Source organism: Protomyctophum parallelum, assembly GCF_964188405.1.
Source record: "Protomyctophum parallelum genome assembly, chromosome: 1".
NCBI lineage: Eukaryota > Metazoa > Chordata > Actinopteri > Myctophiformes > Myctophidae > Protomyctophum > Protomyctophum parallelum.
Window position 1 is genome coordinate 107072125 of NC_139697.1, and position 17840 is coordinate 107089964.

General features: G+C 41.4%; 1 protein-coding gene across 1 annotated transcript; it reads left to right on the forward strand.

The window, feature by feature from the left end:
• Nucleotides 1–1132: 1132 nt before the first annotated feature.
• Nucleotides 1133–4249, forward strand: LOC310863880 (ubiquitin carboxyl-terminal hydrolase 7-like; the record flags this gene model as incomplete). Its single annotated transcript, XM_083772395.1, has 1 exon — nt 1133–4249. Exon 1 carries the CDS (start codon nt 1286–1288, stop codon nt 4247–4249), a length of 2964 nt encoding a protein of 987 aa, XP_083628521.1. The 5' UTR covers nt 1133–1285.
• Between the last annotated feature and the right edge of the window lie 13591 nt (nt 4250–17840).

Below are 17840 nucleotides of genomic sequence, written 5' to 3' on the forward strand. Positions count from 1 at the left end.
TCATTGTCAGGTGCTTTACATTGATTGTGCATTACATTCACCCATTCACACACACACACACACACACACACACACACACATTCACACACCGATGACAGAGGAAATCATGCAAGGCACCAACCAACCTGCACATCAGGAGCAATCAGGGGTTCAGAGTCTTGCTCAAGGACACTTGGACACTAACTCTGGGGGAGCCCACAGGGATCGAGCCTTGCGGTTCCCCGTTCGAAGTTAGATCAACTTTGTGTGAACAACTTCACAGTAGCCTATACGTTCCATAAATATACAACAAATGTCTTTTTTCATAAAGGTGCAATTCGAGCTTAATAGTGTGAAGGTACGGGGGGGGGGGGGGGGCTATCATTCTCCTTTTCCCTAATTCGCTCTGGTTCTTATCAGTTTGTTGACGTATCTGATTGTTTGGGTAAATAAGTCTACAAGCTTTTTTGCAGTCTACTCTGTGTGGCTTTGAGACTGCGAAAACGTTTCCCATGCGGCAGCATCTCAAACAGTCTGCGGCTGGGATGGCTCTACTGACACAGCGTTCGTCGTACGAGGCTGTCGTCATACCGTACTCTGATACGTCACCGTGGGAAGTATATATGGTGTTTTGGCCCTTTTTGCTCAACATACCAAATACACATGAGCTGCCGACTGGAGTACGGTCTATAACAGGGAACGTTTCTTCACAGACCAGTAGACATGCATCTGGGAACCACAGCACCTCATGCCTATTCCCGTTAGGGTTGCTTTGATGCAAAGACGATTGTATGCCGAGGTAGTGATAGAGCAGGCTAGGCTGACGAGGCTCCACCTGTCGTCCTCTAACCCACCTCTGCGAGCTCCGATCCCCGTCAGCAACCCAGCTAACCTTACCCGTCAGCAACCTAGCTAACCTCACTTGGACGAGGTCAAGAGGAGTAAAGATACCACTACCATGAACCATCCTCCCACGCAGAAAATGAATCAGAAAGCCGGCGGTGATAAGCACATGGAACCTGAGGATTTGGCACTGGATGCTAGGGCCCTAGAGGAGCCCTCTCCCAGGGTGTCGGTCCACCCAGAGATCAATGGGAACATTATGCACATTATACAGAGCAGCAGCGTGACGGACTCTGTGCACGTTGACACCTGGAGGTCCGAGGCCACCTTCCGCTTTGTGGTCGACCGCTTCAGCCGGAGGAACGAGGTGGTGCTGAGCTCGGCCTTCTTCGTCAGGAACCTCCCCTGGAAGATCCTGGTGATTCCGCACTTCAGCAAAGACAGCCGGACCGGCCAGGACCAGATGGGCTTCTTCCTGCAGTGCAACGGCGAGTCCGAGTCCACCACGTGGTCGTGCCACGCCGCGGCCACGCTGAGGATCATCAACCACAGAGACGAGGAGAAGTCGTATAGCCACGGGCTCAGCCACCTGTTCTTCCACAAGATCAACGACAGGGGCAGCACGGTGTCCTGGGGCGACATGACCGACCCAGAGCGGGGCTTCGTCGACGACGACAACATCACCTTCGAGGTCCACGTCCAGGCGGACGCCCCACACGGAGTGGACTGGGACTCCAAGAAACACACGGGCTACGTGGGCCTGAAGAACCAGGGAGCGACCTGCTACATGAACAGCCTGCTGGAGACGCTGTTCTTCAGCAACCAGCTGAGACGGGCCGTCTACATGATGCCCACGGAGGGCGACGATTCATCCAAGAGCATCCCTCTCGCCCTGCAGAGGGTCTTCTACGAGCTGCAGCACAGCGACAAGCCCGTCAGCACCAAGAAACTCACAAAGTCCTTCGGCTGGGAGACGCTAGACAACTTTATGCAACACGACGTTCAGGAGTTGTGCAGAGTGCTTCTGGACAACGTAGAAAACAAAATGAAAGGCACTTGTGTCGAGGGGACCATCCCCAAGCTCTTCAGAGGGAAGATGGTGTCATACATTCAGTGTAAGCATGTCGACTACGGTTCGGAGAGGATAGAGGACTACTATGATATCCAGCTCAGCATCAAAGGAAAGAAGAACCTCTTTGAGTCTTTCAAAGACTACGTGGCAACAGAACAGTTGGACGGAGACAACAAATATGACGCAGGAGAGCACGGCCTGCAGGAAGCGGAGAAGGGGGTGAAGTTTCTGACCTTCCCTCCCATTCTGCACCTGCAGCTGATGAGGTTCATGTACGACCCGCAGACAGACCAAAACCAAAAGATCAACGACAGGTTGGAGTTCCCGGAGCAGCTCTGCCTGGACGAGTTTCTCCAGAATGCCGACTCGGAGGACCCGGCCGACTACATCCTGCACGCGGTGCTGGTGCACAGCGGGGACAACCACGGAGGACACTACGTGGTTTGCCTCAACCCCAAAGGGGACGGCGACTGGTGCAAGTTTGACGACGACGTCGTGTCTCGGTGCAGCAAGGAGGAAGCTGTCGAACACAACTACGGCGGCCACGATGAAGACCTCTCGGTCCGCCACTGCTCCAGCGCCTACATGTTGGTGTACGTCCGCCAGTCCAAGCTCGGCGAGGTCCTACAGCCGCTGACGCAGTCGGACATTCCCCAGCAGCTGGTGGAACGTCTGCAGGAGGAGATGAGGGCAGAGGAGCAGAGGAGGAAGGATTGGCAGGAAGCACATCTCTACATGATGGTCAACATAGTGAGAGAGGAGCAGTTCTGTGGTCACCAGGGCAACGACCTGCATGACGACGAGAAGGCCAAGTACAACTTGTTCAAGGTGCTGAAGACCTGTGTGCTGCAGCAGTTCGTCCAGAACCTTTCCCACACCATGCGTCTAAAGCCGGACCAGATGAGGCTGTGGCCCATGCAGGCCCGGAACAATGGCACCAACCGGCCCACCATGCTCGACTACGAGGCAGACCGCGGCAAGTCCATCGTCAGCATGAGCGACAACGACAACTGCTGGACGATCTTCCTGGAGACGGTGGATCCAGAGATTTCCGCCAGCGGGGTCACTTTACCCAAGTACGACAAAGACCATGACATCATGTTGTTCTTGAAGATGTATGATCCCAAAACCGTAAGCTTAAATTATTGCGGACATACCTACACGTCTTTATCCTGCAGAATACGAGACCTGTTGCCGCTCATGTGTGAGAGAGCCGGGTTTCAGCCGGAGACGAGCCTCCTCGTCTACGAGGAAGTGAAGCCCAACCTGACGGAGCAGATACGCAACTACGACGTTTCTCTGGACGCGGCCGTGGAGAAGCTAATAGACGGGATCATCCTGGTCTTCCAGAAGGACGAGCCAGAGATGGACGGCTGTCGGCTGCCCACGGCCAAGGACTACTTCCAGGACGTGTACAACCGAGTGGACGTCGTCTTCTGCGACAAGAACGACCCCAGTGACCCCGGCGTCGCGATCACGCTCTCCAACCGCATGAGCTACGCCGAGGTGGTGAAGGCTGTGGCTCTGAGGCTAAACGCGGACGCCATGATGCTGCAGTTCTTCAAGTGCTGCAGTTACAGGGACGGACCGGGCTACCCTCTCAGACACACGTACGAGGGAACGCTACGAGAAATGCTGCACTATTGCAAGCCACATCCTCAGAAACTCTACTACCAACAGCTGAAGATGAGCATAGTGGACTTTGAGAACAGGAGGAGTTTCAAGACCGTTTGGCTCAACAGCCAGTTCAGGGAGGAGGAGCTCACCCTGTACCCTCACAAGCAAGGCTACGTGCGTGACCTGCTCGACGAGTGTAGGAAGTCCGTTGATCTCTCTGACAGAGGCTCCGTGAAACTCCGGCTACTGGAGATAGTGAGCTTTAAAATCACGGGAGTGCACCAGGAGGATAAGCTCCTGGTCTTCCTGGAGTGTGGGTACGCCAATCGCGCCAGCCGCATCTTCAGGATAGAGGAGATCCCACAGGACCAGGTGAACTTGGACATGGACGGCGAGATGCTGATTCCCGTCGCTCACTTCCACAAGGACGTCTCCTCCACCTTCGGCGTGCCCTTCCTGCTCCGCGTCCGACAGGGCGAGTCGTTCCGCGAGGTGATGCGGAGAATCCAGAGCACGCTGGACGTCCAGGAGAAAGAGTTCCAGAGGTTCAGGTTTGCCGTCGTGACGATGAATCGTCCTCACTACATCACCGAGGACGAGTACGAGGTCGTCCTGAATAACTTTGCGCCGCAGCCGAGCAACCCGAACCGTCCGTGGCTCGGCCTGGACCACCTCAACAAAGCTCCGAAGAGAGCCCGTTGCTCCTACCTGGAGAAAGCTATCAAGATCCACAACTAGGGCCTGTCTGCTGCTACTGTACACAACTAGAGCAGTCTGCTGCTACTGTACATGGTCTTGTAGCGCTATATCGCTCACATAGCCGTGGTTACCTACGTAACCTTCCTTCTTCAATTATTCCGATTCCAGATTGACGCACCAACAACCAAACGTTTTTTTCTTAACTCGATGCAACTAAACGTGTGTGCAGACATGTTTAGTTGGGGAGGCAACGACCGTTTTTGTTCTGCAAAATGTTGCACAATGAACTCAGCGCCGGTGTGTCCATAATTCCGACACCCCATTGCTCTGACTGCGTGACTTGGCGTGTGGTAATGACACTGCACCGATACTTGTGTTAAGAACTTGGGATCCGAAGTCCCGTTAGTCCGAAGTCCCGTTAGTCCGAACATGCATTAAGGTTGGCGAACATGCACTGCTCCCGTGCTTGCGATTATTTTTAGGTTAGTGTTAGAGATAGGGATAGTAATTTGGGAATTGTGGACCAAAAGGCGATCGAAAGCTCTACCGACTGAGCTACTCGGACAGTGGAGACACGCAGAGGTTGTCTGTTAAGGCCACAGGTTCATATTTGAATTGTTTAATTGTAGTTTTTGTTGTCTCCAACAGGCCGAAGGCATGAGGAGAGAATATGTTTTATTGTCTCCACCAGGCCGAAGGCATGGGGAGAGAGTATGTTTGTCTCCACCAGGCCGAAGGCATGGGGAGAGAGTATGTTTGTCTCCACCAGGCCGAAGGCATGGGTAGAGAGTATGTTTGTCTCCACCAGGCTGAAGGCATGGGGAGAGACTATGTTTGTCTCCACCAGGCCGAAGGCATGGGAGAGAGTATGTTTGTCTCCACCAGGCCGAAGGCATGGGAGAGAGTATGTTCTACACTCCGTCCGTCCGTGTGTCCGTGTGTGTCTGTCCGTCTGTTACCAGCTAATCTCCGGCACCGTTGGCCCGGCCGATGCCAATCTCAGCACCCCCCCCCCCCCTAGGATGCCAACGACGAACCTCTGCCCTAAACTCTTCAGAACGGCGCCACCATGAGGCCCATTTTGGCTAAACACATTTTATTACGTTACTCGTACACATTTTATCCATGCCTCACGCAAATCGGTATACACTATCTCTACAGTCATGTGATCAACACGGACCTATATGTCCGCTTCCCCATATTCCATCCCCATTGGCTAGGATTGCCTTCCAAGGTTTGCAGGATCGGTTCTGTTTGAACAGAATGCCTCAAATCGTGAACACATGGCGTGCAATGTGAATATGCACACACAATCCCACTAGGCCAAGGAGGAAATGCCACTGAAAATAATTCAAATCAGCCTCATGGTGGCGCTATAACAGGCCGATCATGTTCCTACAGTACCTATAACTATAACCAACTGTGTACTTTTTTAAGTATTAATCAGACCAGTGTGTGTGTGTGTGTGTGTGTGTGTGTGTGTGTGTGTGTGTGTGTGTGTGTGTGTGTGTGTGTGTGTGTGTGTGTGTGTGTGTGTGTGTGTGTGTCCAGTGGAAACCTCGTATGAATCTGATCTCAGGTCAGAATGGTATAACTATCTCTGACAGAAAATGCACAACGTTTTTATATAGTTTCACAAGATAGTATACTCAAAGTGTTAATAATGTAACACAGCTCTGTTTACACCGTGACTTTATTCCTATTTATATTCAATATTTATTCGTACATAGGCCTACATTGTTTTATCTTAATTGTTTTGTTCCATTTTTGCTCTGGCAAGGCAATGTCTATGTAAACGTACGTTTAAAAACTCATGTCAAGAATTCCGGTGCGTTACGTTGAAATCTGTGACCTATCGAATCGGTTTCTGCGCCTGCGCCGTGGTCGAAAATATCCGATCGTCCTCGGCTGTTTTCGGAGCGTGACGTCACCGTCGTACAGTTGCATGCAGCCTCTGTTGACTTACCGAGCATGCGCAGTTTGCGTTAGTTTGAGCTATTATTAGCTTCCTTTGTATCTTTATGGATATTATTGGTGTTTTAAGGTGTTTCATTGTTGTTCTAAAGGACAGGAGAATATTAACATAAACATAAAGAAAGTTTTACAACAAATACAGAACCTGTTTTAGTTTTACATCATAATTAACGTAAGAAGCTAGATAGTTTAGCTTAGCTTAGCTTAATTTAGCTATCTGGCTAGCCCCGAAACAGTCACGTGACTCGTGATGTCGATTCGTAGCCGATCTACAAGCTCTCAACGTCGGCTGGTTCACGGCGCATGCGCGTCACTGCGGCACAGTTTATGTTATAGAACAAATAAACGGAGTTTTTACTGTACATTTATTATTACTTCTGCTTCAGTCGGATTAATATTTGTAATATAAACATTAATTATAATAACTGTTTATACATTAATTAGTTCTGCAAGCAAATCCCTGCGTGTTGATACCGTTGTCACCACCTGATGGCAGCAAAGCTTACATTTAGCCTAATATTGCACATTGAGCCGTAATTAATGTTATAATGTAAGAAATCTGTGGTTTGTTAAAACAAACCATATTTACTTGCGCAAGCAGAGCGCGCAAGTAATGTGTTCGCCCTGTCTCCTTCGTCGTGACAGCTGTTCCGCCATTCGAGGCTTACGCAGAAAAACATCACATTTGTGCCTGTTTTGCTGGACCAATGATGACGAAATGACCATATTTCTTACGTCATCATTTAGAGCTCGTCATACGTATACTATATACATAATCAGTAAAAAATAAAATAGCAAATTGTGCCTGATCTACTGGGACCAGAGTACGTGGTGTGTATGTGTATGACTAGCTCTAAATGATGACGTAAGAAATATGGTCATTTCGTCATCATTGGTCCAGCAATACGGGCACAGATTTGATGTTTTTCTGCGTAAGCCTCAAATGGCGGAACAGCTGTCACGGTTTTTGGACCAAAGTGACCACAGAATACCGCTAATCAACTTACAACTACACACTTCTTATTATATCTTATTGTCATCTTGTCGAGATGTGTTTGACATAAAATCAGTAAGCTTTAATACACAAGTGTATATATATACAACTACAAGAAGCACGGATAATATAATACACTACATTTAAAAAAATAAGTACAGCATGCGCATTTACCCTCTATTCATATTCATTCACTTTAAGCATGCGCATTTACCCTCTATTCATATTCATTCACTTTAAGCATGCGCATTTACCCTCTATTCATATTCATTCACTTTAAGCATGCACATTTACCCTCTATTCATATTCATTCACTTTAAGCATGCGCATACCCTCTATTCATATTCATTCACTTTAAGAATGCGCATTTAACCTCTATTCATAATCATTCACTTTAAGCATGCACATTTACCCTCTATTCATATTCATTCACTTTAAGCATGCGCATTTACCCTCTATTCATATTCATTCACTTTAAGCATGCGCATTTACCCTCTATTCATTCACTTTAAGAATGCGCATTTACCCTCTATTCATATTCATTCACTTTAAGCATGCGCATTTACCCTCTATTCATATTCATTCACTTTAAGCATGCGCATTTACCCTCTATTCATATTCATTCACTTTAAGAATGCGCATTTACCCTCTATTCATATTCATTCACTTTAAGCATGCGCATTTAACCTCTATTCATATTCATTCACTTTAAGCATGCGCATTTACCCTCTATTCATATTCATTCACTTTAAGCATGCGCATTTACCCTCTATTCATATTCATTCACTTTAAGCATGCGCATTTACCCTCTATTCATATTCATTCACTTTAAGCATGCACATTTACCCTCTATTCATATTCATTCACTTTAAGCATGCGCATTTACCCTCTATTCATATTCATTCACTTTAAGCATGCGCATTTACGCTCTATTCATATTCATTCACTTTAAGCATGCACATTTACCCTCTATTCATATTCATTCACTTTAAGCATGCACATTTACCCTCTATTCATATTCATTCACTTTAAGCATGCACATTTACCCTCTATTCATATTCATTCACTTTAAGCATGCGCATTTACCCTCTATTCATATTCATTCACTTTAAGCATGCACATTTACCCTCTATTCATATTCATTCACTTTAAGCATGCGCATTTACCCTCTATTCATATTCATTCACTTTAAGCATGCGCATTTACCCTCTATTCATAATCATTCACTTTAAGCATGCACATACCCTCTATTCATATTCATTCACTTTAAGCATGCGCATTTACCCTCTATTCATAATCATTCACTTTAAGCATGCACATACCCTCTATTCATATTCATTCACTTTAAGCATGCACATACCCTCTATTCATATTCATTCACTTTAAGAATGCACATTTACCCTCTATTCATATTCATTCACTTTAAGCATGCGCATTTACCCTCTATTCATATTCATTCACTTTAAGCATGCGCATACCCTCTATTCATATTCATTCACTTTAAGCATGCGCATTTACCCTCTATTCATATTCATTCACTTTAAGCATGCACATACCCTCTATTCATATTCATTCACTTTAAGAATGCACATTTACCCTCTATTCATATTCATTCACTTTAAGCATGCACATTTACCCTCTATTCATATTCATTCACTTTAAGCATGCGCATTTACCCTCTATTCATATTCATTCACTTTAAGCATGCGCATACCCTCTATTCATATTCATTCACTTTAAGCATGCGCATTTACCCTCTATTCATATTCATTCACTTTAAGCATGCGCATTTAGCCTCTATTCATATTCATTCACTTTAAGCATGCGCATTTAGCCTCTATTCATAATCATTCACTTTAAGCATGCGCATTTACCCTCTATTCATATTCATTCACTTTAAGAATGCGCATTTACCCTCTATTCATATTCATTCACTTTAAGAATGCACATTTACCCTCTATTCATATTCATTCACTTTAAGCATGCGCATTTACCCTCTATTCATATTCATTCACTTTAAGAATGCACATTTACCCTCTATTCATATTCATTCACTTTAAGCATGCACATTTACCCTCTATTCATATTCATTCACTTTAAGAATGCACATTTACCCTCTATTCATATTCATTCACTTTAAGCATGCACATTTACCCTCTATTCATATTCATTCACTTTAAGCATGCGCATTTACCCTCTATTCATATTCATTCACTTTAAGCATGCGCATTTACCCTCTATTCATATTCATTCACTTTAAGCATGCACATTTACCCTCTATTCATATTCATTCACTTTAAGCATGCGCATTTACCCTCTATTCATATTCATTCACTTTAAGCATGCACATTTACCCTCTATTCATATTCATTCACTTTAAGCATGCGCATTTACCCTCTATTCATATTCATTCACTTTAAGCATGCACATTTACCCTCTATTCATATTCATTCACTTTAAGCATGCGCATTTACCCTCTATTCATATTCATTCACTTTAAGCATGCGCATACGTACCCTCTATTCATATTCATTCACTTTAAGCATGCACATTTACCCTCTATTCATATTCATTCACTTTAAGCATGCGCATTTACCCTCTATTCATATTCATTGACTTTAAGCATGCGCATACGTACCCTCTATTCATATTCATTCACTTTAAGCATGCGCATTTACACTCTATTCATATTCATTCACTTTAAGCATGCGCATTTACCCTCTATTCATATTCATTCACTTTAAGCATGCGCATTTACCCTCTATTCATATTCATTCACTTTAAGCATGCGCATACGTACCCTCTATTCATATTCATTCACTTTAAGCATGCGCATTTACCCTCTATTCATATTCATTCACTTTAAGAATGCACATTTACCCTCTATTCATATTCATTCACTTTAAGCATGCGCATACCCTCTATTCATATAGGCCTATATATTGTTTTTAAATGGCCAATTTAAAGTGGAAATTCTTCTGGTCTTGTTTCTAAAGTGTAGTTGTTTATTTGGGCTTGTTTCTAAAGTGTAGTTGTTTATTTTGGGCTTGTTTCTAAAGTGTAGTTGTTTATTTGGTCTTGTTTCTAAAGTGTAGTTGTTTATTTTGTCTTGTTTTTAAAAGTGTAGTTGTTTATTTGGGCTTGTTTCTAAAGTGTAGTTGTTTATTTGGGCTTGTTTCTAAAGTGTAGTTGTTTATTTGGTCTTGTTTCTAAAGTGTAGTTGTTTATTTGGTCTTGTTTCTAAAGTGTAGTTGTTTATTTGGTCTCGTTTCTAAAGTGTAGTTGTTTTTTTGGTCTTGTTTCTAAAGTGTAGTTGTTTATTTGGGCTTGTTTCTAAAGTGTAGTTGTTTATTTGGTCTTGTTTCTAAAGTGTAGTTGTTTATTTGGTCTTGTTTCTAAAGTGTAGTTGTTTATTTGGTCTTGTTTCTAAAGTGTAGTTGTTTATTTGGTCTTGTTTCTAAAGTGTAGTTGTTTATTTTGTCTTGTTTTTAAAAGTGTAGTTGTTTATTTGGGCTTGTTTCTAAAGTGTAGTTGTTTATTTTGGGCTTGTTTCTAAAGTGTAGTTGTTTATTTGGTCTTGTTTCTAAAGTGTAGTTGTTTATTTTGTCTTGTTTTTAAAAGTGTAGTTGTTTATTTGGGCTTGTTTCTAAAGTGTAGTTGTTTATTTGGGCTTGTTTCTAAAGTGTAGTTGTTTATTTGGTCTTGTTTCTAAAGTGTAGTTGTTTATTTGGTCTTGTTTCTAAAGTGTAGTTGTTTATTTGGTCTCGTTTCTAAAGTGTAGTTGTTTATTTGGTCTTGTTTCTAAAGTGTAGTTGTTTATTTGGGCTTGTTTCTAAAGTGTAGTTGTTTATTTGGTCTTGTTTCTAAAGTGTAGTTGTTTATTTGGTCTTGTTTCTAAAGTGTAGTTGTTTATTTGGTCTTGTTTCTAAAGTGTAGTTGTTTATTTGGTCTTGTTTCTAAAGTGTAGTTGTTTATTTGGTCTTGTTTCTAAAGTGTAGTTGTTTATTTGGTCTCGTTTCTAAAGTGTAGTTGTTTATTTGGTCTTGTTTCTAAAGTGTAGTTGTTTATTTGGTCTTGTTTCTAAAGTGTAGTTGTTTATTTGGTCTCGTTTCTAAAGTGTAGTTGTTTATTTGGTCTTGTTTCTAAAGTGTAGTTGTTTATTTGGTCTTGTTTCTAAAGTGTAGTTGTTTATTTGGTCTCGTTTCTAAAGTGTAGTTGTTTATTTGGTCTTGTTTCTAAAGTGTAGTTGTTTATTTGGTCTTGTTTCTAAAGTGTAGTTGTTTATTTGGTCTTGTTTCTAAAGTGTAGTTGTTTATTTGGTCTCGTTTCTAAAGTGTAGTTGTTTATTTGGTCTTGTTTTTAAAAGTGTAGTTGTTTATTTGGGCTTGTTTCTAAAGTGTAGTTGTTTATTTGGTCTTGTTTCTAAAGTGTAGTTGTTTATTTTGTCTTGTTTTTAAAAGTGTAGTTGTTTATTTGGGCTTGTTTCTAAAGTGTAGTTGTTTATTTGGGCTTGTTTCTAAAGTGTAGTTGTTTATTTGGTCTTGTTTCTAAAGTGTAGTTGTTTATTTGGTCTTGTTTCTAAAGTGTAGTTGTTTATTTGGTCTTGTTTCTAAAGTGTAGTTGTTTATTTGGTCTTGTTTCTAAAGTGTAGTTGTTTATTTTGGGCTTGTTTCTAAAGTGTAGTTGTTTATTTGGTCTTGTTTCTAAAGTGTAGTTGTTTATTTGGTCTTGTTTCTAAAGTGTAGTTGTTTATTTGGTCTTGTTTCTAAAGTGTAGTTGTTTATTTGGTCTTGTTTCTAAAGTGTAGTTGTTTATTTGGTCTTGTTTCTAAAGTGTAGTTGTTTATTTGGTCTCGTTTCTAAAGTGTAGTTGTTTATTTGGTCTTGTTTCTAAAGTGTAGTTGTTTATTTGGTCTTGTTTCTAAAGTGTAGTTGTTTATTCTGGGCTTGTTTCTTTACATCTGGCAACACTGCGTACAGAACGTACTAGAAACAACTGCCAGGTTCTTCTGAGGACAACAGAAGGTTCTATAAGCCGCAAATTAGTTTGACCACTTCGGCTATTTGGAGATAGCTGATTGATTGATTGATTGATTGATTGATTGATTGATTGATTGATTGATTGATTGATTGATTGATTGATTGATTGATTGATTGATTGATAATATATATTATATCCTCAGTAGCAGTTTTTGTATTTCGTTTGAACTGTACTGGTGTACTGTGAATAACATTTCAATCAATCAATCAATCAATCAATCAATCAATCAATCAATCAATCAATCAATCAATCAATCAATCAATCAATCAATCAATCAATCAATCAATCAGCTATTTCCAAATAGCCGAAGTGGTAAAACTAATTTGCGGCTTATAGAACCTTCTGTTGTCCTCAGAAGAACCTGGCAGTTGTTTCTAGTACGTTCTGTAAGCAGTGTTGCCAGATGTAAAAGAAACAAGCCCAAAATAAACAACTACACTTTTAAAAACAAGCCCAAATAAACAACTACACTTTAGAAACAAGACCAAATAAACAACTACACTTTAGAAACAAGACCAAATAAACAACAACACTTTAGAAACAAGCCCAAATAAACAACTACACTTTAGAAACAAGCCCAAATAAACAACTACACTTTAGAAACAAGACCAAATAAACAACTACACTTTAGAAACAAGACCAAATAAACAACTACACTTTAGAAACAAGACCAAATAAACAACTACACTTTAGAAACAAGACCAAATAAACAACTACACTTTAGAAACAAGACCAAATAAACAACTACACTTTAGAAACAAGCCCAAAATAAACAACTACACTTTAGAAACAAGACCAAATAAACAACTACACTTTAGAAACAAGACCAAATAAACAACTACACTTTAGAAACAAGCCCAAAATAAACAACTACACTTTAGAAACAAGACCAAATAAACAACTACACTTTAGAAACAAGACCAAATAAACAACTACACTTTAGAAACAAGCCCAAAATAAACAACTACACTTTAGAAACAAGACCAAATAAACAACTACACTTTAGAAACAAGACCAAATAAACAACTACACTTTAGAAACAAGACCAAATAAACAACTACACTTTAGAAACAAGACCAAATAAACAACTACACTTTATAAACAAGACCAAATAAACAACTACACTTTAGAAACAAGCCTAAAATAAACAACTACACTTTAGAAACAAGACCAAATAAACAACTACACTTTAGAAACAAGACCAAATAAACAACTACACTTTAGAAACAAGACCAAATAAACAACTACACTTTAGAAACAAGACCAAATAAACAACTACACTTTAGAAACAAGACCAAAATAAACAACTACACTTTAAAAACAAGATCAAATAAACAACTACACTTGCTTACAATAAGCAGACAGACGTGGCAACCTCGGAGCCGTGTCTCTATACGTATATCCCGCGCGGTGCAGCAGGACCTGGCATCCCAGTGAGTGGCAGTAGTTTCTGGAAGGAAGGAAAAGGAAGGAAGGAAACCCTCATGGTGAGTGTCTCTCAGTCTCTAATTCAAACTATTACATTAATTCACGCATAAAGCGACTCTTTTAGCGACACACTTTAACACATTATATATCATACTGTGGTTATATCAGCACCACGAGCCTTTTAACACGCCGTGACGTCACTTGTGTAAGGTTTAATTCAGCTTGTGTATGTATCATGACATCTCGAGCTGTGTTAGCATGTTATGCTAGCAGCACACTGAAGTGTGTTTTAATTTGCACGTCCTGTGTTTTGTCGCTGTGGCTTTTTATTCATAGTTAGTGTGTTAATGTCGTTGTCATTAATATTATTATCATTGTTAATGCAATCATAATAAAGCTTGTCGGCATGCTAGCATGATGCTAGCCGGGCTAACGCTAGCAGCCACACAGTGACACAGAGGAGACGATATGCTACTAGCTGCTAATGCTAATGCTAATGCTAGGGCCCTCCTATGTATGCTGTTGTTATGGAGACCTCATGCTAATTATGATGGTTATCATTATTTAGCACCTGGTGGTGGTTGGTTGATTCATATTATCATCATTTGGGATTGATTAGAAGCTAAACATACAGATATTACACAAGTTAAGTTACCAAACCTAATGTTTTATCTAAGCTAAACATACAGATATTACACAAGTTCAGTTATCAAACCTAATGTTTTATCTACTTCTATAGCCTATCTTTGCTTTTATAGAGCTCTTTTTTGGGTTTTTTTATTTAGTATATACAATACATATATACATATACTGCTTCTCAGACGGGCAGGGCCCAGGGTCCTTGGGGGACTTCCAGGGGGTCCCCTGTGGAACCAAATGTACCAGTGCGTCCATTTGGTTCCATTTGTACACATTGATATATATATTTTTTACAATATAAATTGGGGTTCCCAGAGTCAATGGGGGTCCGTAGCAGCCTAATGCATGTCAAACTGGGGGTCCTTGGAATGAAAATGATTGAGAATCACTGGCCGTGCTAATCTTCTCATGGGGGTCCCTGGCATTATCTCTTCAAATGGGGGTCCCTGGCATTATCTCTTCAAATGGGGGTCCCTGGCATTCTCTCTTAAAATGGGGGTCCCTGGCATTCTCTCTTCAAATAGGGGTCCCTGGCATTCTCTCTTCAAATGGGGGGTCCACAGTGTGGGGGTCCTAGACATGACGTTTGAGAACCACTGTTAGAAAGAATATGCTGATTCTACATATTTGATGATCCTATATCAGATATACTTTACTTACTTTTATGATGTTACTGCAGAGCAAAGACACAAGTTACACACTTTGATGTCCATCACATGTATGGCTTTATTATAGAGGCTGGTTTGGTTGCAGAAAGATGTTTTTTCACAAAATATCTCCATTTGATTAACCCATTCTGGGCGGGAACCCCTTTTGGTGTTTCAAACATTATGTTATGCTTTAGCTATTGAAAAATAGCAGATCTACAAGCTACGAGCATGTAGGTCTGCTATTTTTGAAAAAGCGTGAACCAAATGTTTGAATATATTCTTTCAGAGCGAACGTTTTTAGCTCTGTGAGAACCACTGATAGAGAAACATGAGGTTTAACCCTGTGAGAACCACTGATATAGAAACATAGGGTTTTACCCTGTGAGAACCACTGATAATATAGAAACATATTTTTTTTCAGGTCTGAATGGGTTTTAAATGTCAGAGGTGTTGAGACATGGTGTAAGCTTTCTGCTGTAGGCTGTCCTGAGATGACATGTCTTTGTTTTTCCAGAATATATATATGTTAGTGATGTTTAGAAGGTTTAGAACACTTTCCTGGGGGTCTTCATGGGTGTAATATGTGGTTTTAGATATTTTATAAAATTATTCTATAAGGGAAACTTTGACAGGAAAAGACTCGCTCACCGTATAGAAAAAGAAGTAAAACTCCTTAGACTTAGATTTATTTATTTATTATTATTTCATCATGCTCTCCATTCTTTTCCTGTCAAAGTTTCCCTTATGTTTTTGAGACCACCGCTACCGTAGTCAAGTTTGAAAAAAAAGTACGAAGAAAGGCGCAACAGTTTTCTCAGTGATTCAATAAAATTATTCTATAAAATGTCGTCTAAATCATGACAGTTTTCTGAAAAACCTCATGTTTCTGTATCAGTTGTGATCAAACTATATTTCATGTCAAGAACAAGGATCCCCCCAGAATTATCTTTATCTGGCCTCCGACCCCCCCATCTGAAAATGTGTTGTTCCAAAGCCCCCCCCCCCCCCCCCCAGATTTGAGTTATAAACTTTCGCTGTGAAAGAAAGAATATATAATCAAAGATTTGCGCCAAGTTTTCATGATTTAAAAAAAAATAGCAGATCTACAAGCTCATAGCGCGGCACCGAGTGCCGCGCTATGAGCTTGTAGATCTGCTATTTTTCAATAGCTAAAGCATAGCATAATGCTTAATGGGTTTTAAGCCCAGAATGGTTAAAGTGATCCATTTTGGTCATCTTAATCTAGTTCCAGTTGGATCTTTCTTTGGATCAATTCTACTTCTGGACGGTCGGGAACCCCTGTTGGTGTTTTAAGCATTATGTTATAGTTTAACCATTGAAAAACAGCAGATCTACAAGCTCGTAGCGCGGCACCGAGTGCCGCGCTACGAGCTTGTAGATCCGCTGTTTTTGAAAAATCTTAAAAAATGTGGCGCAAATCTTTGAATGTATATTCTTTCAGAGCAAATTTTTATTTTATTTATTTTTTAAGATATTTATTTTGCGGCTTACGCCTTTTATTGGTTTTTTTGAAGGGACAGACAGTAGGCTGACAGGAAACGGGAGAGAGATTGGGGGGGGAAGACATGCAGTAAAGGCCGTGTCGGGCTCGGGAGTCTAACCCCGCGGCACACTGCGACTGGATCACCAGTCGGGTTGCCCAGACGGTTACGCCACCGCCTGGGCAGAGCGAACATTTTTAACTCAAATCTTTGCTTCTGGGGGTCGGCGGCCAATTTCAGATCATTCTGGGGGTCATTTGAGAACCACTGGAATCGAGTGAGGGTTTTTTTTTCTCCAGAAAACTGTCAGGATTTAGAAGGCATTATTTTGTAGAATCATCGTCGGGTCTAAAAATTTTGTTAACCCATTCTGACCTGAGATCAGATTCATAACGAGGTTTCCACTGGACACACACTGGTCTGATTAACCCATTCTGACCTGAGATCAGATTCATAACGAGGTTTCCACTGGACAACACACTGGTCTGATTAACCCATTCTCACCTGAGATCAGATTCTAAAAATGTCAGTCGTTCTTCGATTTTTCAAAAATAGCAGACCTACAAGCTCGTATGAGCTTGTAGATCTGCTATTTTTCAATAGCTTAAAGCATAACATAATGCTAACACCAAAATGGGTTCCCGTTCAGAATGGGGTTAACAAAATAAGTATCGTCTTTCTCGACCGTGTAATTTAATACCACTCAATGGTTTATTGATTAATATGTAATATAATAATGTCATATTTATTAATTAATTATAATATGTAATACGGTACCTCTCAATGGTTTATTGTTATTTAAAAAAGTGGATTCTGGTGTGACTGTTCTGATCCCTGAGACATTCTGAGACCAGCCCGTTTCCCAGCTGAAATGTTGGGCCAACACGCCACACACACACACACACACACACACACACACACACACACACACACACACACACACACACCACCAACACGCAACACGCATGTTGGGAACCATCCTAAAGATGGTGCTTGCGTGTTTGGTGTTGCACCTGTCTTCACCGTCACATACAGCTGGTGCTAGTGGACATCTGACACACACACGCACGCACAGATGACGCACACACACACATGCCGCACACACCACTTATCGAAGAGCGACTGACATAGAAGAGACATTTCTTTAATCTGATCTCAGGTCAGAATGCGTTAAAGAACCACCATTCTTCTGTGAGTTAGAATCTGATCTCGGGTCAGAATGGTTTATATAATGTGTCCAAACAGACTGAAGGCCTGTTGGTTTTATTCCAACAACCGTTCATATTTTAGGTGTGTACTGTAAGTGATGCACCACCCAATATAATAATATATAATATAATATATCATATTTTAGGTGTGTACTGTCTTAAGTGATGCACCCAATATTCGGACGCAGAAAATAT